This window comes from Moschus berezovskii, chromosome 11 (assembly GCF_049115385.1).
Source record: "Moschus berezovskii isolate FMDL1 chromosome 11, NW_MosBer_1.0, whole genome shotgun sequence".
Taxonomy (NCBI): Eukaryota; Metazoa; Chordata; class Mammalia; order Artiodactyla; family Moschidae; genus Moschus; species Moschus berezovskii.
In genome coordinates, this window is record NC_142470.1 from 33,804,256 (window position 1) to 33,829,667 (window position 25,412).

Below are 25,412 nucleotides of genomic sequence, written 5' to 3' on the forward strand. Positions count from 1 at the left end.
TATGTATATGAAACCCTTGTGTACCTGTTACTTAGCTTCAGCAGTTAACACATGACCAGTCTCATTTCATATATATTCTTCCTTACCTTACCACCTCCCAATTATTTTAAAGGAAAATCTTGACATGTGATAAATAGGCTACTGTATATCTCTAAGTAGTAAGAGTTCTTTTTAAAAAATATAAACACAGTGCCATTATTACACTAAAAAATGAACAGTTTCTTAACAAACCTTCATTTAAACTGTTGATTTTATGAAGAAAGTTATGCACGTATAATTGTTGGCTTTTTGTCTTCATGGCCAGCTTTTCAGTGAGTAAAGAGTTTTCTCTTACTACCAAGGCTTGCTGTTAACTCTCCCTGCCTTAGAAGCCCAGCTTTTTGTGTCGCCATTTTACCTGTCTGCATCTGAGGCTCCAGTAAAGAATCAGAAGTTGGAGTGTGTTTGAAGAGGGTGATTGGGTGGGCAGATTGGATCATCTTGTGGCTAAACCAATTAGGAGGCTAATTGCTTGCATTGTCTAGAAGTTAGTTATTAAAGAAAAAACAACCAACTTTAAAGGCAAGAAGACTTGCCACAGTATCAAATTTAAGCATATGTTTTGCTGTTACTAAAACTGTTTCCTGGACTTATGCTGCATAAAGCATTGTTGATTGCCTGATCTTTCCAGCTGTTAATGCTGTGTATGCTTTTGTCTGCATTTTCCTTCCAGACTATTTCTTTTGTCTACATAGTGACTGCAGTTGTGGGAGTTGAGGCCTGGTATGAACCTTTCCTGTTTAATTTCTTATATAGAGACCTATTCACTGCAATGATCATTGGTAAGAAGCTCCATGTTGAAGCCTGTTTTAACATCACTTTGTTATCAAAGCCAGTGTTTGGTTGTAACAAACAGCAATACCCTTTCCCCTCCAGCAAGTAGAACAACCTTACAACCTATAGGGTTTCAACCAAACCGTTAAGGAAAATAAGGTTTCTTTGTTTTGCATTTGTTCAGCACAAAGCTGCATTTAATCAGAAGGAAATACGAAAATATATCACACAAACCTGGTAAAATAACTATTCAAATTAATTTAGATCATATTGGAGGATCTACGTTTAGGTGGACATTCAGTATTGATTTCCACTGTGTATCTCGAAATCAAAGGTTATTAGTTTGAAGAAATAGAATGACAAAGCACAGTGTTTCTAATACATCCACTCCAAAAATTTAGCTTCTTTTCCTCTCAAATACTCTCTTTCTTAAGCCTCTAAATGCTCAGTAAATGTTTTGGTCATGGTAATGCTTCCTTTTTGATTTTAGACAAAGTGGATATCTATAGGATGATTGAGCCAGGGAGAAAATTTTTATGGAAAGAGGCAAAGAGGAAGAGGAATCTGGGTTGTTATTTGGGGCACCAGGAGTGGCACTGAGAACTTTGTAGGGTTAAAACAACAAAAATACTTACTGGCTGTTCCTCTGTTCTCTTATCTAAAAAATAATCCTCGCCCCTCTCTCAGTGAACCTTGGTTGCAGAGTGGGGATTGAAGGCTTAGAAATAGCTGAGAAGATGGTGCATTAGGCACTGGCTTTCAGAAAAGGCATAGTTTAGGGATTTTCTGTTGCTCTGGACTGCAGATATTTTAGGAACCCTGCTGTAATCTACCAAATGTTCATTTTTGGGTGGCTGTATAACTGTGATTTCTTTACCTTGAAAAGGCTAGCTATTTTTCATCTGCTACCATGAGTGAATCTTTTGATTTATGCAGCTTGTCCTATAGCAGGTTTGCTGCATTTTACATTTAAATGTTAATTTAGAGATAAAATGGTATCTTTGATATGTAAGTTTTGGAATGTTAAGTAGATACTTTAATAGGCTACAATTCTCTTTGTATATACATTTTTGGCAACAGTACTTATTAGGTAATGGTACTACCAGAGGAGATCAATCCTGGGTGTTCATTGGAAGGACTGATGCTAAAGCTGAAACTCCACTACTTTGGCCACCTCATGCGACGAGTTGACTCACTGGAAAAGACTCTGATGCTGGGAGGGACTGGGGACTGGAGGAGACAGGGACAACAGAGAATGAGATGGCTGGATGGCATCACCGACTCGATGGACATGAGTTTGAGTGAACTCTGGGAATTGGTGATGGACAGGGAGGCCTGGTGTGCTGTGATTCATGGGGTTGCAGAGGGTCGACACGATTGAGCGACTGGACTGAACTGAACTGATTGTATCACTGGAAAGCACATAATATCTAATTGTCTCTTTTTATGGTATCAATAGTGACCAGAGGGTTGAGGGTTTACTTCTGTTCTGCCTCAGCTCTTCAGCTAATGGTACTAGCAGATACTGATGATCATTGCTTAGGAATTCATTCTTTCAGTGGATAGGTGGAGGAATAAAGTTTGTTTTTTTATAAACTACCTCATAAATTCATACTAATAAATACAAATCAAATTTGATATACAGATTTCTTACTTAACTTTGTTGATTTTATATTTGTTTTTCTTTTAAACTCTGACAAAAGTCTTTGCTTTCAGTGATACAAAAAATTCATTTGCTTTATTCCATAAAACAGTAACAGTTTCAGAATGTAGTACCCAAATCAGCAACAACATCATTACCGAAAATCATTGAAGATTTTGATTTTTTGCAGTTCCATTTGTCCTCATGGTTTATTCCACTGGAGATGCCCACTTGGGTTATTATAGTCTAAAGTTCCTATTCTGTGGATATGTACATTTAAGTTCGTTTCGTTTTACTTTTGATTTTTAGGGATTACTTTTTCCTTTCACATAATTACAAAGTCAGGTCTATATATAAAGCAAGCTATATTCAAAGAAGTCTAGTCTGTCATATTCTTAGTTTTTAATTTTTTACTTAATATTTCATTGTTTTTTTTTGTTATTATAAGTAAGTGTGCGTGTGTGGTCTTATCACCCTCTTTCATGGATAAATGGTAGCCTACTATACATATTTTACTACCTGTGCCCTTGTTTTCCCTTCACATAATAATGTATCTTAGAGATCACTGCATAGTGATGTATAGCCATCTTCCTCAGTTGTTCTTACAAATGCCTGGTACTTCGTTGCGTGATTATGTGATTGTTTATTCAAACAGCCTTCTACTAATGAACATTTGGGTTATTTCCTGTTTTTTGCTGATATACAAATTGCTGAAGTAAATCATCTTGTCCATGTAAATGTCTTTTTAATATTTTTGCCAGGGTATTTTGGAAGGGATCTCTAGAAGTAGACTTGTTAGTAAAGGGCAGAGGTATGCAGTTTCACTAACTGCTCTGTTCCCTTCCATGTGGGTTGCCTGATACTGAATTCCCACCAGCCATAAATGAAAGTACCTATTTATTTAGTCTTCCCAATGTAGTATGTTGTCACACTTTTGGATTTTAGCCAGTTTGGGATAAGAAATGATATATCTGTATAGTTTTAATTTGCATTTCTCTTATTATAGATGAAATTTCCTAGTGTTTGAGAGTCATTTATATCTTTTTCTAGTCAATTTTTGCTGTAGCATTGTTAATGACTTCCTTTATTTTTAGAAGCACTTTATTAGGTATAGTAATCTTTTGTTTTGATATAAATGACATTTTCCCTCTTATTTGTTGTTATGTCTTTTTTTACTTAAAGCATTTTTTGTCTTGGTGTTTTTTACTGAAATTTTTATTTAATAAATAAGCCTAGAAATGAGGAACCATTGATGAGGAACCAGAATATTTGTTGTAATCATGCTGTCCTTGGTGTTCATCTCATTCTACTCAATCCGTTTTTATGAATTCTAACTTTTCGATAGCCATTGCTTCCTGTATTATGAAGACAAGACCTTCCTATGGTAATAAGCACGTCTGCATATGTGTGGGTTCTATCATTCTCATATATAGAGTTTACTAGATAAGTATTTAGCAATTAAATACTCTTTACAGAAAGTACATCAAATACTAAGAGTTGTTGTTCACAACTTCGCCTAGTAGTGTTTCTTCACAATCACGTGGACTGTAGCACACCAGGCCTGTCTGTCCCTCGCCATCTCTCGAAGTTCTTGTCCATTGCATCGGTGATGCCATCCAGCCATTCCATCTTCTGATACCCTCTTCTCCTTCTGCCCTTAATCTTTCCCAGCATCAGGGACTTTTGCAGTAAGTCGGCTCTTCTCATCAGATGACCAAAATACTGGCGCTTCAGCTTCAGCATCAGTCCTTCCAACGAGTATTCAGCATTGATTTCCCTTAAGATTGACTTGTTTGATTTCCTTGCTCTCTAAGGGACTTTCAGAAGGCTTCTCCAGCACCACAGTTTGAAGGCATCAGTTCTTCGGCATTCTGCCTTCTTTACAGTCCAGCTTTCACAACTGTACATGACCGCTGGGAAGACTATAGCCTTGACTATGTGGACCTTTGTTGGCAGAGTAATGTCTCTGGTTTTCAACACATGGTCTGGGTTTGTCATTGCTTTCCTGCCAGGAAGCAGTCGTCTTCTGATTTCATGGCTGCAGTCACCATCAGCATTTAGCCTTGCTCCCTAACAGTGCTCCCCAGCTTAACATGAAATAAGCTACTGAAAGTTTCTGAGGACATTGAAGACATCTTGTCTTCTCCTTCCATTCCCTCTAAGGTTTTCTAATCTGGAAACATTGTTCCAGTTGGGCTTGGAAATAGCAGAGTAATTCCTCTTTTGAGGTGAGATTTCTGATCTGTGAATTATAGTTTTCTTCATGTGTTTTTAGCAAGTCGTATTAGAAATTATTTGAAGGAATGTTCTTCTCTCTTTGCTCCTTAATGTCACAGCTGCATTGACAAGACACCTCCCCACTCCCAGGCGAAGTTTATAGTCACCAGGAGTCCAGAATGACAAGGAAATATCCAAATGAAATGTGCAAAAGTTGCCACATGTATTGGTTTGGAGTTTGAAACAGAGAAAGATGAGGACTTTACATCACTACAGATCACAGAATCAGAGAATTTAAGATTCAGGGGTCCCTAGAAAATCATTTAGCCCATCCCCGTGGTACAGTTGTTTTCTCTGAAGCTCAGAGAGATTGTCTGATTTGCCCAAAAGTATTAAGATTTTTGGGGTCAACTGCAGGGAGCTTATGGTTAAAGCTGTAAGAGAAGATTCTCTAAGGGAGAGTAGACGCACCTTCAGTCAGTCAGTTAGGAATATGTGGGAGGTAGATTGCCATTAAAGGACACCATTGAATGGTTGGATGGCTGACGGGAGCACTGGGCGCATGGGATCACCCAGACCGAGAGAGGAAAGAATTGCGGTTAGTGGGCAGTCAGCAGAGTCATCTTACTTAGAAGGCAGGAATGAGGAAAGGATGCTGAGAGTCTCCTGGACTACAAGGAGATCAAACCAGTCCATCCTAAAAGAAATCAGTCCTGAATACTCATTGGAAGGACTGATGCTGAAGCTGAAGAAGCTCCAATACTTTGGCCACCTGATGCAAAGAATTGATTCACTGGAAAAGACCCTGATGCTGGGAAAGATTGAGGGCAGGAGGAGAAGGGGATGACAGAGGATGAGATGGTTGGATGGCATCACTGACTCGATGGACATGAGTTTGAGCAAGCTCCAGGAGTTGGTGATGGACAGGGAAACCTGGCGTGCTGCAGTCCATGGGGTCACAAACAGTTGGACATTACTGAGCGACTGAACTGAACTGAGTAGGAGAGCTTGATAAATTTCAAGAGTGCAGTTTCTGCAGAGGGGAGGCAGAATTACGTTGAGTGCTGAGGAGTTGCGGAGAAGACAATGGCACCCCACTCCAGTACTCTTGCCTGGAAAATCCCATGGACGGAGGAGCCTGGTAGGCTGCAGTCCATGGGGACGCTTAGAGTCGGACAAGACTGAGTGACTTCACTTTCATAGATTGGAGAAGGAAATGGCAAGCCACTCCAGTGTTCCTAGCTGGAGAATCCCAGGGACGGCAGAGCCTAGTGGGCTGCCGTCTATTGGGTCGCACAGAGTCGGAGATGACTGAAGTGACTTAGCAGCAGCAGCAGCTGAGGAGTTGAAGACAAGTTAAATTTGTTGGGTGGTAGGAGATAGCAGAGTAAGGCAGTAGTTAGTGAGAACAGCAGGAACAATGGTAACATTTCTTGGGAAGGCTATCTTTCTTTTTAGCTTTGAGGAGAAAGAATTAGTGTATAGAGTAGGGGGAGAAATTAAGAACACTAGGGAGGTAAAAAGAAGTGTAAAGGAAGCAGCAGGATCTGTTAATATTAATGGTTCCCTCTTCCAATAAATAACTTACACGGTGTAATTTACTATAAATCAGGTACTGTTCCAGGAGTCTTTGCGTGTAATAACTCATTTAATTGTCAAAACCCTATGGGCTTGTTACTACTATTATCTACATTTTATAAAAGAGGAAACTGAGGCACTGAAAAATTAGTTTGCCTGAAGTCCATAGCCAATTGGTGGCACAACTGAGATTCAACCCACTTTGGCTCTGTGAGTCTCTGCTGTGAATCACCAAACTGTACTGCCACTCTTCCAGTTGTAAATATTGTTCAAAAATGTATTTAATTTCATTACAGAAGTAAATCTGAACTTGAAAATAGTTGCATCTAAAAATATTACATATTTTGTATGTATTCAATTATTATAAAAATATCTCTTGAATATTAATTCATAATAATTTAAATGTTCTTTCCTTCAGGTTGTGCACTGTGCGTGACTCTTCCAATGAGTTTGTTAAATTTTTTCAGGTAAGTATTTTATTTTTTAATTGGACATGAAATAGGAAAATCTTTAGAAATTGTTATTTAGGTGAATTTTAGGATCTTTCTTTTGAAATCTGGGCATTTTGAAAAGGTTATGAAGCTGTACTTTGAATCTAGAATGAGATTAGGATCATTTGCCTATAGTGGCTTGTGTAGTCAATTCAACCTTAGCTCAGAACTAGTTTTTTGGTAACAGTTTTGGGCTCATCAGTCTAATTTGTCATTGTTTTGTGTGAGTGAATTGGGAGGGAGTATGTTCCTATTGGAACATTCATAGGTTTACATTCTTTTTATGAATTGATTATAAGTTTTAATGAATTGATTATAGGTAAGTTTAGTTCAGTTCAGTTCAGTCGCTCAGTCATGTCCGACTCTTTGCGACCCAATGAATCACAGCCCGCCAGGCCTCCCTGTCCATCACCAACTCCCAGAGTTCACTCAAACTCATGTCCATCGAGTCGGTGATGCCATCCAGCCATGATCATAAAATGAGATTTCTGAACTTGTATAGTTGAAGACCAAACCCTGGAGCTATGCTGACTCTTCTTAAAGAGCACCATATCCAAATTCCTGAAGAGTGGGGCATGCCTGAGGAGTCGGGTAGGGGTTGGGAGGGGACTTGCCCTGGTGGAGTTCCATCTCTCTGATTTATGCACATTTCCACTTGGGCTCAGCACACTCAGTTTCCTTCTGTGACCTGAATGTATTTTGTTCTTTCCTTCCTCAGTACTTTTGCTCCCACTCTTTCCTCCACTCCCTGTTTCCTCTGCTTGGAACATTTTCTTGTACTTTCCACTTCATTTTTCAGTGCTCAGATTTGTCTTGCACAATCCTGTCTCTCTGAATCTTCCCTCTTTATGACCACTGGCAGTCATTCATAGAAGTCATAAAATGTAACGCTCGAAAAGCCTTAGAGATAATTTGAGATAATTCTTCTAAAGTTGAGGTCCTGATTGGGCAGTGTCTTGGGTTATGTAATTAGTGACAGAACTGCGATGAGGATTGAGGGCTCAGTTCAGAAGAGCAGACATGTATGAGCGTGCTACCACCTGTGTGCCCAGAGCCACTAAGATACGTAATGGCCCATCTCGGTTCAGAGTCTTTCACTATTAAGCTGTGTATCATAGCAGCACTGTGAGGTACTCTTGTACTCTTCTGGTATGGTTTTGTGTTCATTTTAGTTTTTCCTGTTAGAATGTAATCTCATAGGATCTAGACCAGATAATAAAACTTTTCTAGGTGGATAAATGAGACTAGGGAATCAGAAGACTTCCATTCTAGTCCTGGCCCTGCTACTTGGTACCAAATTATGTAAATTCTCACATTCTCCCTTAATCTGCCTCTAAAATGGGATTGAGTGAAAGTCGCTCAGTTGTGTCTGACTATTTGCAACCCCATGGACTATACAGTCCACGGAATTCTCCAAACCAGAATACTGGAGTGGATAGCCTTTCCCCTCTGCAGGGAAATCTTCCTAACCCAGGGATCAAACCCAGGTCTCCCGCATTGCGGGCAGATTCTTTACCAGCTGAGCCACAAGGGAAGCCCAAGAATACTGGAGTGGGTAGCCTATCACTTCTCTGGTGGATCTGCCTGACCCAGGAATAGAACCGGGGTCTCCTGCATTGCCGGTGGGTTCTTTCCCAACTGAGCTATGAGAAAGCCCTAAAATGGATTAACCTGCCTCTAAAATGGGATTAACCTGGTGGCTCAGATGGTAAGGACTCCATCCACAATGCAGGAGACCCTGGTTCAGTCCCTTGATTGGGAAGATCCTCTGGAGAAGGAAATGGCAACCCACTCCAGTATTCTTGTCTGGAGAATTCCATGGACAGAGGAGCCTGGAAGGCTATATAGTCCATGGTGTTGCAAAAGAATCAGAAACGACTGAGCAACTAACACTTTCACATATGAAATTTAACTTCTTACATCCTCACATAACCTGCCTCTAAAATGGGATTAGTAATGTTGGTTCTACCTATGCTGTGAGGTTACTGTGATTAAATAGAGTAAGTGTGTAAGTACTTTTGAAAACTATAAAGATACAAGTACAGTGTTGGGTTTTATATGTAATAATGTTCTTGTATTACTTGATTTTTTTTTTCAGAAGCTATAAAAATAACACGTTGAAACACAATTCAGTCTATGAAGCTGTGGTTCCCTTCTTTTCTCCATGTTTGCTATTCATTTTGTCTACAGCATGGATCCTCCTGTCACCTTCAGATATTTTAGAGTTACACCCTAGAATATTCTACTTAATGGTTGGAACAGCCTTTGCCAACAGCACAGTAAGATTTTTCTTTTAAAAATCGTAACGCATATAAGAAATAGACAGAATTTGATAGTTTGAGAAATCTTATATAGTATTAGAGTAAGCAGATTTTAAAGATCTTATAGTCAAATTTGAAAGGATAATTAATAACTGCAAAGACAGAACATGCAGAAAGTTATTTTTTTTAATTTTTGTTTGAAACCAATAGGATTTGAAAACCGCAGTAGTATTTTAGAACCATGTCATCATTTAAATTTTTTGATTTGGTTGCCTGCTGAAGAATTCATGGAATAATTTCTTTCAGACTCTAAATATTATTAATAGTGTGGTTGAAATGGCAGCAGATCTAATGATTAATTTAGGGAGCTTGGAAGGGGGTTTTGACAGAGAAAAAAGCACACGTATACCCCACATATTTTTTAATCAACTGGTTTTTTAAATTAAGAACATAGAGTAAAAACTTTGTAATAAATACTGCATATGTTAAAAAAAAAAATCCCTTTCTTGCTATAGCCTAGCAAGAGTGCAGACAGGGAGGAATGATCAGGAGGGATTGAGAAAAGACCCTGCTAGTCCTGACTGCCAGGAAGCCTGTGCTCTAGCTCAGGCTAGGTCCTTAATAAGTTTTTATTTTTTAACTTAGCCCCCAAGTTTATGTTTCTGTGTCTATACCATGTGTTTACTATTTTCAGGTCATACTGATTTCATCTAAAGATCTAAAAACATTAACATATTGTACAAAAAGTATCTCTGAAGGAATAAAACTATATTTGAGTATGGTGTTGACGTAAAGAGAGCCAAAGAGGTTTTGAGGTGTTTCTGTGATAGTATTACTGAATTGGAGGTAGCGTCTCCTCATCACCTCGAAGAAATTGAGTTGTGTGGTGCTGTGGGAGGCTGTTCTGAAAAAATTATTTTCATATATATCATAGAATCTTAAAATTGGGAGAAATTTATTTTATCCAAACTGTTATCGAGTAGGAGAATGCCTTCTGTGGCATCCTTACTAAATTATCTTCCAGTCTGAGGGTTTGCAGGTTTGGAGGCTGGGGTAGCGGTCCAGTCGAACTCCTGAGCATTTGAGAATTATGGAACTTGACAATAATGTAATGTTTTAATACATATCTTGGCTCACTGTTCACTATTTGAATGCTTTTTAAATGTTGGAGTGACTAGAGCTTTAATTAAGTTATTATTCTCTCTTTCTTTTAAATAACTTCAAGTGTCAGCTGATCGTTTGTCAAATGAGCAGTACCCGGTGCCCAACTTTGAATTGGTTGCTGCTTCCTCTTTTTGCGACTGTCATGGTGGTGAATGTAGGAGTGACCCCTTACGTTGAGAGCATTCTCCTGTTTACCTTAACGGCTGCTTTCACTCTGGCCCACGTCCACTATGGAGTACGAGTGGTGAGTAAGCTAGGGCAGAATTGGTTCATTTGATTCTTAAATAGTGGAATGCAGGTGAGAGAAAATTTCGAGGAAGCTTGCTTATTAGAGTAACTGGAAGAATTTTGGGATATTCTCTAAATTTTGGATAATATCCAGGTGTATGATTCCAGATATTGTTGTAGTATTTTAAACTACAAATAGTTTAAAAGCTGGATAATTATGAGGAATTGGTTCTTGTTTTTAAATGAGAGGACATGTAAACCATTTCTTCAGTAATAGAATTATAAGCTCTTTTGCACTTTTATTTATTTATTTTTTGGTGCTTTTAATTATATTGGACAAAGTAATCCCATTTGTTGATTATCTATTTCTAAACTTGCTTCTTTAGCTTTAGGCACATTTTCATGAGGGGAAATATAGAAGAAAGTAGATTTAAGAAGTCTTCTGCAAACCTTAATATTCTCTTCTAAAGTAAGAAACTGCTTTCAGGACAAATGGACCAAGATCCATATAATAAAATGAAAGTCAGAACCCTGCAGTTTATTTCCTCTTTCCTTACACTTTAGCATTCTTTTGTAATTACTTTACATATCTTAGCATGGTCTTGTATTTATGATTTTTATTTGCTGTACAGTATTCCGTCGAGGAATTACTTAATGTTAGTTCACTTAACCATGACCCAGTTATTTTAATCATTTAGATTCTTCACAGATTTTCACTATTATTATAAATAAAGTTGGAGTGAACAACCTGTAATAATATTTTTTCCTTCATTTGCTTTGTTTTTTGAGGATAATTTCATAGTAGTCGGGTCATGTGGAGGGTCTTCATATTTTTATGGCTTTAAAAATACTTTTACTTGATACGTTTGTTTTGAAAAGAACCTTGCTGTGAATCAGTTTGAGAAACAAAATGCCTTTACTTCTCTATGTGTTTTAAACGGGACACCTGTCATGCTTGATAACAATTTTTTATACCTTGTGTATGTTTCTTCCCTTAGTGTTTCTCCCCAAAGTAGCCTATATTTGTTGAAACAAAGTAGATGAAAACGTGATAATTCTATGAATTGTGACACGAAGACATAGTCATTTAGGTTTTTGTTCGTGCATATTTAGTGTTACATGCTTTATATCAACATTTTTCGGCTTTTATTGTTACTCATCAGTCATATGCATGAAGTAGAATACAGTTGCCTGTGTCTTTCATAACTGTTTTAACTATGGTCCTTCAGAAGTATATCTTTAGAAAACACACAATCCATATACACACGCCAAACCAAAACATGTTTATCTTTAAATTACAAAGGCAGTACATTTTTGTTGTTAAAAATCTGGAAAATAAATATAAGCACATGCTAACTGAAAAAAATTCCAGGAACATCTGTTTTTGTGATGGTCTTTCTATTCTCTTAACACTTATACAACTTCTGACCAGAAGGTAAAACTGAACCACACAAGAACATTCATTACTTCTATTGAAATGTAAATATTAAGAATGAGAATGAAACGAAGAAGTAAACAATACTTGCTAGCTGGCACATTACCTTGCTCTTGCCTACCCTCTAGTAGGGATACCCTAACCAACGTGGCTTAAACCATCAAAAATTTACACATCTAGCTTTATACTGTTACATGAAGTTAGGAATGATTACCTGGAAGCATTGTAAGAAGTTGAACATTGACTCTAACCATATATGTAAATATCTGATCTGCTAGATAGTATAAATCAACTAACCCTATAATTTTTCAGTAGATTTGAATGTAAGGCTCTGTGGTCTGAGAGGCTCTGGAAAGCCTAGATTTTGAAGTTGGGCAGACCCAGGTGTAAGTCCTATCTCCCAGGATAGTTCTAGTACTCACTTAGCCAGTTAGTTCTCCCGCTATCCTAGTCCAGGGAGACCTCTTCATTTCTAATGATTTTTGCTGTGCCAGTAAATTGTTTCCAGAGGGTGAATTCTGTATGCGTTTTACAGAAATTATGTATGTATTTGTCATTGCCTCATGTTCTGGTTTTCTATAGGTAAAGCAGCTGAGCAACCATTTTCACATTTACCCCTTTTCATTGAGAAAACCAAACTCGGATTGACTAGGAGTGGAAGAAAAGAATATTGGCCTGTAATCTGCAGAAAGAAGTACTGTAAATAAGATGCTTGTAAATAGTCATCCATCACCGTTGAACTAAACTGATCTGCTTAACAGACATGGGAACTCAGCGTGTGTGTGGTACTTGGACAGCAGGAATGATACATGTCTGAACTTGTGGAATATCGGACCTATTAACTCCCAGCTTACTTTTTTATAAAACCATGTGTTGTTTTGGTTAAACGTAATAGCCCAGCAAATGTTCCTTGTAGTTTAGGAGTCCATAATGTTTTGGTTCATACAGAATTAAAGATGCTAGGATTTTATTTTTCAAACCCTTGTATTTGTTTAGGAACACTGATAACATTCAGAGGACCGAAAATGTTTTCATATTTGGTACTTAGTAGTAAGTCTTTAGCTGTGGAAGCTATCAGTACCCCAAATCTAATATAGGGAAAAGATAAGAGCAAGTCACTTTCAGCAAGAATGCCAAATGATTAGAGAACAACATACAGTTGCCAAATACTGGTTTTACTTTCCCACGGAAATGCCTTTTGTCCTCATGTGCTAAGAGAGCTTTTATATAAATTCTCTAGTATTCTGGCTCTCTTTGTTATGGAACAGATTTTGATAAGTGGTTTAATTTTCTTTTAAAGAAAAATATTTTATTGAGACCTAATAGAGAATGGATTGTAATTATGGCTCACTCATTGGCATGGTTCAGTGTTTAAACGTGACATTTTTTCCCCCTCAGCTACAAGTTGCTGAGATTTGGTGCCTATAAACTATGATCATATGAATGCATGTGGTAGTCCCATTCTTAGAATAATTACTTGTGAGGAACATAGATTAACTTTCTTATGAGAAAAAAGTTTCTTAGGAGTTAGGAATCTCATGAACCTCACTATGAAATTACTACTGTGAACGTTGCTGCGGAGCTAGATTTCTGATTTAATTTGTCCTTCCTCTCTCCCTTTATCTCTTTCTGTGGCGGAAACAGTGCTGTGTTTTTTATTTCATACATGATAAAGACATAGAGAGAACCTCTCTCTTCCCCAACTTGTTCATTTCTCCACCTGGAGAAAAATTTTGATATATATGCCTTACTGAGTATTTACACCCTTTAATATGACTTGGAATAATTTTTGAGGTTTACTGACAAACATAAAAATATCTTTTGACTTTCATATGATTGTTTTATGATCACAGCTTTTCATGAATGTGGATATTCTATTTCTTTCTGATTTTGTCTTCTTAATTTAATTTGGTGGTGGTGAAATTTACTGGCTGATTTTCTTTTATTTTCCACTGAATGAAGTTTGTGCTTGAATGAAGAGTGTATCTTAAACCCTTTTTTTTTGGACGGATTGCACTTGGATAAAATAGGCACCACTGTGTTGATAATGTAATTAAAACCATAATCATTATTTATCTATAAATGTGCCCATCATTAAATTTAATTATAGTGTATTCTTTTGTTGGATTTTAGTCTGCCACTTTGTAAAAATAACCATGTAATTATTATTTCAGTTTTTAAATTTGTGAATTGTAATCATTGTCATCAAGTTATTAGAAATGAAGCATCATGGAGCTAACTATACTCAATTTTTAAAAAATTGTAAAGGTTGAGGTATATTCCATAACTTTCTCTGAAACAAAAATGAACACTGAAAATAGTTGGGAAATTAACACAGGAAAATATGGATAGTGATTCCATGTTTATTTAAATTGCCATTATGGAGGTCAGAGAATGAACTAATTAAGTAAAAGTAACTCTTATTTTTTGTATACCTTGTTCTGTGTCATCTGTAAAATCGAACTGGATAAAGTGTTAATTTGGGCCGGGAACAAAGCTTTGCTTTAAGATTTTAAGCTAATCATTTTATTGTTTTGTTGACTTTGTATACAAAAATGAGATTCATCTGTATTATGTAAGAGCTGAAAAATATTTATAAAATGGCAAATTTGGACCACAGGCTTTCGTCACTTTGTACAGTATAGTAAAAAAAAAAAAGAAATACCCTTTATTTCTGGCATAGGGTCATGTATGTAATTTTGGGTCTCTTTTACCTCAAAGTGTGTTTCTGCTCTTCTTGCATCAGGTTTATTTGAAAATTGTTTTGTGCCTATACTTGATAACATATTTCCCTGTGGTAGTTAAGAATTATGCTGTAGTCAGTCTCTTTGGCATCATGAGATAAAAGAAAGATGGCTGTCAGGAAGATAAAAGATGAAAAGCGAGTAACTGTTTCAGAATACTGTGGACTTGCGACTCTTTAGTGTACTGTTGACTCCTTTTTTTGGTTTAGTTTGCTGTCTTGAAGTGTATCATGAAAGCCCCTAGTATGGTATATAGCAACTGAAGCAGGACTTTGTTACAAAGAGCTCTGTGAACTGACATCATCGCCAATGATCATAACATTTCCAAAGTATAAAAGGTATTTCAGACTTATGCATGATATTTTGGGGTGCGTTCACACCCCAGCCTTTCTCCTAGCATATGCTGAACTGCCTTTTGGGGAGCAAGTGGTATAATTGGTCATATATGCATGTTTTCTGTCCATTTCAGAACAGAGTGCCTTAGCCAGGCCAGAGGTTTGCTTTGTGTTTCTTCTGACCAAAGTTACCTATACCTGTAGAAAGTTTCTTTTCAGGTTATGGTATGAAAATTGTCCTTTCATGCTTGTCAGAAAATTCCCCTGTGTTTGAGGGGGGGCATAGGATAGAAAAATCTATAAAATACCTGAGTATATTCATGCTCCCTTTTATGATCCTTTAATAGCTTTCATGGTCTTAGTGTAATCTACGTACAGTTTAAAATTGCCACAATTTAACCAACATTCCTCCCTTAATGTGTAACAGATGTAATTCATGGGTTTTAGTCTTAAGGGTAATAGAGTGAATAACTTCCAAATCAAGAAGTAAAATAGTCTTCCCTGGCATTTTAATAATATCATGGTTAAATTACTTGTAATTTTAAAAAGAAGATTTGATACTGATTATGGCCTAGAATGTTACAATACTGTTACCAACATGTTATCTATTTTAATATAGAGCTCTTGGGAAATGGAGTGCATGTCTAGGGTTGCCCCAATTCTAAATAGTTCCTGAAAGAATACTGATCATGACCTGGAGCCTGGGCATTGAGGGAACATGCAAAGGAGAAAGCAAGCATAGTTGGTGTCCCCTTGAATGGGAAGAGGAGATCACTTCAGTGCCCAGTGATGCTACTGCAGTGCTCAGTTCAAAACTGACACAAATTGTCCTTCCTCCATTGATTTCAAGTTCAAATGTGAATTTAAAAGTTTCCTAAGTGTTCAGTTTTCAAAGAATTAATTTATGTTGTAGTCAGTCCAAAAGCATTTGGAACATATCTTGCTTTCCCTGATAGCTCAATTGGTAAAGAATTTGCCTACAATGCAGGATACCCCGGTTCGATCCCTGGGTTGGGAAGATCCCCTGGAGAAGGGAAAGGCTACCCACTCCAGTATTCTGGCCTGAAGAATTCCATGGACATAGTCCATGGGGTTACAAAGTCGGACACGACTGAGCGTTTTTCACTTTAACTTTTCACTTTGCTTTCCAAAGCAGGCTTTGATTCTGTAATCTATGGAGAATGAAAAAGTAATCTGAAAATGTTTGAATCAAAGACTTCTCCCCTTAATATTTTAACAGGAAATCTGTTTGTAACTCTTCCTCTTCTTTCTTCCCCTGGGTTTCCCTTTTAACCAGCCACCACCTGGGACAGAGACTCCACTTGCTTTGTCGCCCCCTGTACCCTGCCACATTCAGATTCTCCTTGATGGCCTTAGATCTCTCGCCTAGGCAAGGAGTGGAAACATGCCAGAGAGAACAAAGTAAATCTGAAGGACTAGATCTTTTGACTTTGGGTCCCCCAATAAGCCAAAAACAGATACAGAAATCTTTGATTGTGCTGATTCCTGTGTTCAGAGTGGCCGTTATCTTGACTTCAGTTCTGGACTTGCTGGGGCACGCTATAGGAAATTTGTGAAATAAGATTGGAATTTTCTTTGTCCCATGAGGTGTCCTTGTAAGGCTGCATGCCCATTCTTGAACACCCTGTGGGTGATAACCTTCAGTGAGCTGCCAGCAGTAGAAGCTTCCAGGGAGATTTTTTAGTATGCTGCATTTGAAGCACTTTGACGTGTACCTTTTTAGTGACAGTTTTAACAGTAAAATGGTGTTAAATTAATCACTGTGAAACTTGAAAGTATGATGTCCTGTACATTTTAGGAAGCTTGAGTAATTTTAAGATTTTCCTTTACTATGTAACCCATGTGATTTGTGTATTTTACTTTTCATGTTTGACAGTGGTACAGATACCTGACATATTGGCAGACAGTTGCTTTAGGATATATGGTAAATCATGGTTGTCTAGCTTTTCCGGAGAAAGTGGCAGTGTGTTTACTTTTTTCTCTGTGTGGAGCCATGGGAATTGGACTTATTGGCTAATTCATTTCCATTGTTTCTTTGGTGCACAATAAACAACCTTTTAAAGCTGCATGCTAGTAATGCTTTCCTTTTTAATAAATATGCGAGAGACAGTAATCTAGCCGATTGTTTTTAAACAGAAACTTGCTCTTTTTTCAGACATATCTTAAATGAACTAATATTTCGGGTAGCATAAGAAGTTTTAGCATTTGCAGCCTTTTTTCACAGGTGGCCTGAGTGAGTGGGTTATATTGCATTTGGAGAGAAAGGCCAGATTCTCAGAATTGGAAAATGGCACATGAACTGATTTGTTTTTTATTGAAACATACACGAAGTAAGTTCTTGACTAGAAGCATGTTCAGTACTTAATGTTACTAATTAGATTATAGGAGGGGCCTGTTTTAATTTTATGAGGTCCATGAATGCTGCGTTATGAATCTGTTTGAATTACTGGTATCATTCTGTATCAGATTTAGTTTAGTAAGTACTAATTAAGACTGCCCACAATATGAACATTTTGGGTAGGTTATTTTGTTTAAATAACTTGTCCCATTAGAGCAGCTATTCAGGAGACAAAGACCCAGCTACAGGTAATTGTTTGCTGTTTCTGGAAAGTGCCAAGAAAGCAGAATTGAGTATTAAACTCCAAATTGCAGAGGTGTTTTTTTTTTTAAGTAGTATTTCCTCTGGGTAAAGTGGAAGGCAGTGAATAGTTACTGAGGTGTAAACTCCTTTCGACCTGCATTCTCCCTTTCCCCTCCCATCTAACAGAATAGATTAAATTTGTAGCAAGTTGGTAGGAAAAGAAATCAACACTTTTCTGAGTAAGGTTTCATGCCCTGTGACTAAGAATAGGTGGCGGGAATCATGGCCAAATCAATTATTGATTTGTTTAGCCTGGTCCTATTGCAGTTTGCATTCTGTAGTATTCTGAAACAGAAGGATGATTTCCATCCCCTCAGGTACCTAGAAAAATACCACTTAAGTAACTGGAATGTGCCTGCTACAAGTGGAATATGTGAGAGAAGAAGTTGAAAGGAACACACAGTTATTTTCCCTTTCAAGTAGTTTAATTGAACATGTTTGTAATTGGTCTGCCTAGGACTTGCCCGTGTTCGTAGCAAATAACATAGCATTTATCTGGTTATGTGTGGTGTGTGTATGCCTACAGATTTAATATGTATACATATATTCTCTGTGCATATATATGTATGATGTATTCATAAATACGCGCAGTCTACTCTTGATTATCAGCAAAATGATAAGCCCTCCCCAGACTGTTTCTTCATGTTGACTTAATCTGTATGTACCCTGTAACTCAGAGAAGCCTCTTCCTTATCTGCATCTCCAGTCTTTCCTACTTGCCTTTCATCTAGTCCCCAAGAAAGGCCTCTACATATGTCACTTTCCACTTCCCTTTCACCAGGGATTGTGTGAGTCAGAAAGCTTGTGAGAAGATGGTTGCTTCCACCAGAGTTGAGGCTTCCAGGGTTTAAATGATGGTGGGGCCCATTCCTGGCCACAAGGCAGTGCTCTTCGGCTTGATGGGGGAAATCTCTAGCTCTTGTGGGAAATGGGATGTCACAACTTGCTTAAATTCCTTAGCTGGAATGTTTTGAGGTCTTAGGTAATTTGATGTGCAAACAGGGTACAGGTATGCATTTCACCATTCGTTTTGTGTTATCAGTATTCCTGGTCTCCATTGCTTGCCCAGATAATCAAGACCTGACTGTTTCTTGCCACTGGATTCTGGAAGCCTTGCGCTCTCAACTCAATTTATGTTTTATTTCTGCTGCTGTGAAACCCAAAAGTAATGCAGTAGGTTTTAATTTAAAATTGTTTTAACTCTATTATTGATAAATATTTATTGTAATAAAAGTAAAGAGTAAATGGTTTTTAAATCCTTTTAATTATTTTCACATTGTTGTCTTTGTTTTTCCTTGGTTGGTGCAAAAGGGGAGGGGAGTTCTGGGGAGAAAAATTGTCCAGTCACTTGTCTCAGAGAATCACAGGTTAATTTTGAGCAGAATTTTAAAAGGTTTTGTTTTGTTTGATCATCCTGCTTGCTCCTGGGTGTTCTATAATCCTGTGACTTGTTTCAGAGAGCAAAGTACTAGGAAGGTGGCAGGAACAGCTTTTCATAATATACTGCTATGATTCTCCCAGAGCTGGATACTAGGCAATATTTATTGTTCTCATAATAACTGAGTCACACTTACATTAGCTTGTAAGGTGATTGTTTCATACTGGAAAACACCTTCACATAACCCTCCTACACTATTGGTGGGAATGTAAATTGGTACAGCCACTGTGGAAAACAGTGTGGAGGTTCCTTAAACTAAAAATAAAGCTACCATATGACCCTGCAATCCCACTTCTGGGCATATATCCAGAGAAAAATACCATCTGAAAGGATCCATGCACCCCAGTGTTCATTGCAGCACTGTTTACAATAGCCAAGACATGGAAGTAACTTAAATGTCCCTCAACAGGGGAATGGCTAAAGAAGATGTGTTACATATATATACAATGGAATATTACTCAGCCATTAAAAAGAATGGAATAATGCCATTTGCAACAACCTACATGGACCTAGAGAATGTCATACTGAGTGAAGTAAGAAAGAGAGAGAGAAAGAAATATCATTTGACACCCCTTATATGTGGAATCTGAAAAGAAATGATACAAATGAACTTACAATACAGAGGTTCACAGACTTAGAGAAAAAGCTTATGGTTGCCTGGAGGAAGGGATAGTCAGGGAGTGTGGAAAGGTCATTTACACACTGCTGTATTCAAAATGGGTAACCAATAAGGACCTACTGTATAGCACAGGAAATTCTGCTCAATGTTACGTGGCAGCCTGGATGGGAAGGGAGTTTGGGGGAGAATGGATACATGTATATGTATGGCTGAGTCCCCCTGCTGTTTGCCTGAAACTATCACAACACAGTTAATCAGCTGTACCCCAATACAAAATAAAGTTTAAAAACAGAAACCATCTTCCCATATAAAGAGTACTAATGTATGGTGTTAATTTTCCAGGCTAATTGCTTAAGAACTTAATAATCCACATTTAGTGCACCTAAACTTTATATAAAGCTCATAAAAACTCATATTTTCTAACATTGCTTCTGAGGAAAATATTCCTTTTTTTTAAAAGCATCAGAATTGATCTCCCAATTCTGGCAGTGGGCATTCAAAATTTTTCTGTAGCGGGTTTAAAGAAGGTGAGGGAGGAAATGTCCCATATTTTAACCCAGGCTAATTCTCTGGCTTCAGTTCAGTTCAGTTCAGTCACTCAGTCGTGTCCGACTCTTTGCGACCCCATGAATCCCAGCACGCCAGGCCTCCCTGTTCATCACCAACTCCCGGAGTTCACTCAAACTCATGTCCATCGAGTCGGTGATGCCATCCAGCCATCTCATTCTCTGTCGTCCCCGTCTCCTCCCACCCCCAATCCCTCCCAGCATCAGAGTCTTTTCCAGTGAGTCAACTCGTCGCATGAGGTGGCCAAAGTATTGGAGTTTCAGCTTTAGCATCAGTCCTTCCAATGAACACCCAGGACTGATCTCCTTTAGAATGGACTGGTTGGATCTCCTTGCAGTCCAAGGGACTCTCAAGAGTCTTCTCCAGCACCACAGTTCAAAAGCATCAATTCTTCGGTGCTCAGCTTTCTTCACAGTCCAACTCTCACATGTGTTCTTAATCCCCTGCCCTCCCAGCTTCTTGGTTGCCTTAGCAGTTATCCCTTTCCTTCTGGATGCAAACCTCAAACACCTAGAATGGGCCTGGCAGCAGGGCTAACCAGCTTGGGTCTATCTAAACTTAAAAATGTTACTCATGTAGTTCTGACCCTGTGGGGTTGTATCCTAGACCTATTCTCTCTCAAGGATAATTCTTTTAAGTAGAATTGCTGACTTTTTATGATACCTTTGCTCTCTCTGCCATCTCTTGTGTGACAGCCGATTGCCACAGACTTTCTTAGGTATCCTACTCCCAGTGGTTGACATGCACACACAGTGGTACTTGTTTCTCTTCTCCCAGATGGTGGAGACATGGCCCAGGACCTGGAGGAGTTAGAGGTCAGAACTAGGCATTGCCCCTCCGGTTCCTTGGCGCCAAGGAAGTTGATTGTAATGCTTGAGGTTACAACTAAAGGAGAGAGAGGTCGGGCAGAGGGCTCTGAGGCCCAGAAGAAAACACCTACCCCTCCCGCACCCTCCTGACTCCTCACCCAGGCAACTGTTGGACTTAGATGCTCCAAGATTTTGGTGCTCTTAAATCTGCCTACCCCTTGCACGCTTGGAAAAAATAATTTAAAAAAGAAAACTCCATTCGCTGCTGAGTAGGGCTTATTCACAAGGGGCTTATCTTCTTTGGCCTCACTGTTGCCTGTGATTTGAGTAGGCAGGCAGTACAATTGAGAAAACAATAAGTTGCGCCATACCCAAGGTGGCAGGGCTTGTCTGCAATTTCTTACTACCCTAGTGCCCTTTTCCAAGTTTCTCTCAGGCCAGTGGGACAAAGTTCGATCAAATGTTATCCTGCTTGTTTTTGATTGGGTCTTAATTCTGCATAAGAACACTGCATTTTTTGTCGCAGTGCGACATTTGACACATACAAAACACCCAGGAAATAGTGCTTTTCAAGGGACAGTGCTCCCTCGAAAGTTTAAATGTGCTTCTGTGCTCTTAACTTTCATTCCTCCCCCCTCACTCCCTTTCCTACCTTTTTCAATCTGCTCTCCTCCTTTGTCTGTATGTGATTGCGGGTGGTGATGGAGGGAGTGTAGCCCTACTGACAACCACTACAGAAGACAACAGTTCCTTGTTGGATATAAGTTTATTGATGGCAGGGGTTTTTCACATTCTAGAGATGATAGAGGCTGAACACACAAAGTAGGAGCTCAAACACGAATGGATGACGGGGCTTCCTTGACGGCTCAGTGGTAAAGAATCTGCCTGCCAGTGCAGGAGACAAAGGTTGTATCTCTGATCTGGGAAGATCTTACATGCCATGGAAGAACTAAGCCTGTGTGCCACAACTATTGAGCCTGTGCTCTGGAGCCTGGAGACTGTTAACTACTGCACCCAGGAGCGGCAACTACCAAAACCCTTGTGCCCCAGAGCTCTTGCTCCGCAATGAGAAGCCCATGCACTGCAACAAGGAGTAGCTCCCACTCGTGGCAACTAGAGAAAAACCCCTGCTGCAAAGAAGACCCAGCACAGCCAAAAATAAAGTTATATATATTAATTAAAAAAAAAAAGAATGGATGACAAGCAGGTGGATGCAATGTAGTTCAGAATTTCTAAGCGAACCTATTATTCTACCCCCTCCATCGAGGAAAGGATAACGCTTGGATCCTCGGAGCTAGCACAGTGATTGGCATAGAGTAGACATTGAATCACGTTACATGAATATGGTGATTTTGAGGATTACTTATTTGATGGATGAAGAATTAATCATAGGGTCGGTAAGTGATGAATCACAACTTGGTTCAGCTCTTACGTCTTCCAGCCTCTGTTAATACCACCTGAGCCTTAGTGGGGGATTCAATACAGTTCTCACCGTAATTGCAGCTGAGAGGAATAAAGCCCCAAGCTGAAAGAGCAGCGCTATGAACACCAGTGCGCCCGGCCTTAGGGGCTGCGCGCGCAACCACGCCAGCTGAGGGTCAGGTGACTGCATTTCCCTGGCAACAGCTTTGTTGTTAGCAACCAAGCTGTAGTCCCACGGTGGTCCAGGCAGAGCTGCCCTGGGGGCGGAAGGCACCTGTCATGAATCCGCAGGGATCCCTGGGTGTACTGGAGGAGAAGGAGGAGGAACACTTAGCCACCCCGATTCTCGGACCCTCCATACATTCTGATAATCCTCAGGAGCGGATTCAGGCCCGGCGCCTGCGCATCGCGGCGCGCCTGGAAGCTCGGAGGCGGTGAGCCAGGGTTTGGGCGCGTTCTTCGAGGAGCGCCCAGGGTGCGGGTGACCCGGGTGCTGGAATGAGGGTGTGGCTTCTCCAGGCCGAAGTCCCTGCGGTGAGGGGCCCGCGTGCCCTACGTGTGAGCTGGTCTTGTTTCTTGATGAGATAGAAAACTTTTCTACCAGAAGGTTCAAAGTATGTGATACTAAAGCATTGAGTACACTTAGTAAAGTCAAAGATGGAAATAGGAATCCCTCCAGGACGTTCACGGAGAGCCTGCTGCGCCATGCACTGGGGGCCGTACCTGAAGATGTTGGGGCTTCAGACCTGTCCTCCGAGGTCGTTCTTTCCTCCTTGCCTCCCAGCCTGCCTTCCTTCCACAAGGGGTTACAGAGCAGACCTCGGCTATCACTTCCGTTGGTCTCAGTGGCTTAACTGGTTGTGTGACATAAAACCCTTTTCCTGCAGGGTCTGAGGCTGATAACCACACCATCCCCGGTCCACTCACAGACTTTGTGGCCTATCTTAAGAAGGGGGACCGAGGGGAACTTGCGTGAACCCGGGACTGCCTGAACACCCGCAATGCGTGACAGCACTTATACCTTGTCCTGCTGGTCAGGGTCAGCTTCCTTGCCAAGATGGTGTTTCTCTTGTCTGCTGGCCTTTGGACACAAGGGCCCCAAAGTGATGTGGCTGTGTTCCAACAAAAACTTTACCTAAGGGCACTGAAATTTTCATTTCATATAATGTTCATGTGTCATAGAATATTCTTCATCTTTAGATCTTTTTTTCTAAATTGATACACTTCATATTTTAGAGCAGTTTTAGGTTCACAGAAGAATTGAGTGGAAACTACAGAGATTTCCCATTTACCCCCTACTTCTACACATGTATGAAGCTTCCCTGGTGGCTCAGATGGTAACGAATCTGACTGCAATGCAGGAGACCCGGGTTTGATCCCTGGGTTGGGAAGATTCCCTAGAGAAGGAAATGGCAACTCACTCCAGTATTCTTGCCTGGAGAATCCCATGGATAGAGGGGCCTGGTGGGCTACAGTCCATGGGATCACAAAGAGTCACACCCGACTGAATGACTAACACACCCTCTACACTTGTGTAATCTCCTCCACTATCAATATTCTCCACCAGAATGGTACATTGGTTACAACAGTTGGATCTTGATAAATATATAATGACATGTATCTACCATCATAGTATTGTACTAAAGAGTTTCACTGCCCTAAAACCCTCTTGTGCTCTGCCTATTCATCTTGATCTTTTCAAAAAACCATTTGAAAATGTAAAAAAATCATTCTTCACTCCTGAGTCATACAAAACAAGTGAGTCAGATTTGGCCCATCAGCCAAAGTTTGCCAGCCCTGAGATAACAGATCAATGTGATGCTCTGTGGGATATCCAAGTGGTCCTGATCTATCCAGACTCTAGTTTGTCAGCTCAGAAGCATTGACATGGCCCTGCAAGTGTGAGGGCTGTATGGGTGTGTATTATCTGTTCCTTCTCGATATAAACTTCCTAATTCTTTTTCCTGACTGAGGTAGAAATAGCATATTTGGATCAATCAGTGGCCACATTCCAGGTACCTAAGGCCACACTCATATGCTCAACCAAGGACTTGCATGGTAGCTGCGATTAGGACTGCTGCTTGCTTGAGCTTGCAGTAATTGACAATCATTTTCTTGGCTCCATCCATCCAGTTTTTGCAGGGACCTGACCAGTGAATTAAATGGAGATTTGATAGACACCACCACTCTTGCATCCGTGAGATCCCTAATTGTATTGTGTACTCAATCGCTCAGTCTTTGTGACCCTGTGGACTGTAGCCCACCAGGCTTCTCTGTCCATGGAATTTTCCAGGCAAGAATACTGAAATGGATTGCCATTTCCTTCTCCAGGGGATCTTCTCAACCCAGGGATTGAATCCACGTCTCTTGCGTCTCCTGCATTGGCAGGCAGGTTCTTTACCACTGAGCCACCTGGGAAGTCCTTGAGATCCCTAAGGGAGATGCTAATCCCTACCACAGCCCTGGTCTACAGTATTATTTTTTATGCACTTGGGTGCAGTTTTGGAGTGTCCATTTGACCTTCCATTTGGCTATAGCTCTTATCCACAGGCCAACAACCTAGTGTGAGAATTTCTCAACTTTCTAAGCATGTTAAGGTCACCTTTGTTGCTCTTTAGGGAATGGTTTGGAGGAACAAAATCCCACATGCCCCTCGGGGAGGGGGAGGGGTGAAAAAAAATGTGCTTCCAATGCAGGGGAGGCAGGTTCCATGCGGAGTGAGGTAAGATCCCACAGGCACCCCCTGCAATGGAAACTGAGAGTCTTAACCTCTGGACCACCAAGGAAATCCTGGATTGTGTTCTTTTTAGTATTCAAATTTTTATCCCTGTGGAATATATTTTTGTATATGGTGAAATATACTATGAAAATTTTAAATTTAAATCCCCCAGGCCATGCACAGCTCGGCAGAAAGATTTAAAAAAACAAAACAAAAATCAAAGTTAGGAAAAAAAGAGTGAAAGATTTTACTTCCTAGAATTTAAACT

General features: G+C 39.6%; 2 protein-coding genes across 3 annotated transcripts in view; both read left to right on the forward strand.

The window, feature by feature from the left end:
* Positions 1 to 17,457, forward strand: part of SELENOI (selenoprotein I) — a 42,887-nt gene extending 25,430 nt beyond the window's left edge. The window contains exons 6-10 of the mRNA XM_088841240.1: positions 713 to 821; positions 6,669 to 6,717; positions 8,840 to 9,020; positions 10,228 to 10,410; positions 12,412 to 17,457. Of these exons, the coding sequence (XP_088697366.1) occupies positions 713 to 821; positions 6,669 to 6,717; positions 8,840 to 9,020; positions 10,228 to 10,410; positions 12,412 to 12,510 (621 nt within the window). The 3' untranslated portion in view covers positions 12,511 to 17,457. The remainder of the gene's footprint in view (positions 1 to 712; positions 822 to 6,668; positions 6,718 to 8,839; positions 9,021 to 10,227; positions 10,411 to 12,411) is intronic.
* Positions 17,458 to 22,484: 5,027 nt separating this feature from the next.
* Positions 22,485 to 25,412, forward strand: part of DRC1 (dynein regulatory complex subunit 1) — a 32,755-nt gene continuing 29,827 nt past the window's right edge. The window contains exon 1 of one of the 2 annotated variants that reach the window (XM_055399351.2): positions 22,485 to 22,859. In XM_055399351.2, the coding sequence (XP_055255326.2) occupies positions 22,705 to 22,859 (155 nt within the window). In that variant the 5' untranslated portion in view covers positions 22,485 to 22,704. The remainder of the gene's footprint in view (positions 22,860 to 25,412) is intronic. The other variant, XM_055399350.2, reaches the window with a different exon arrangement.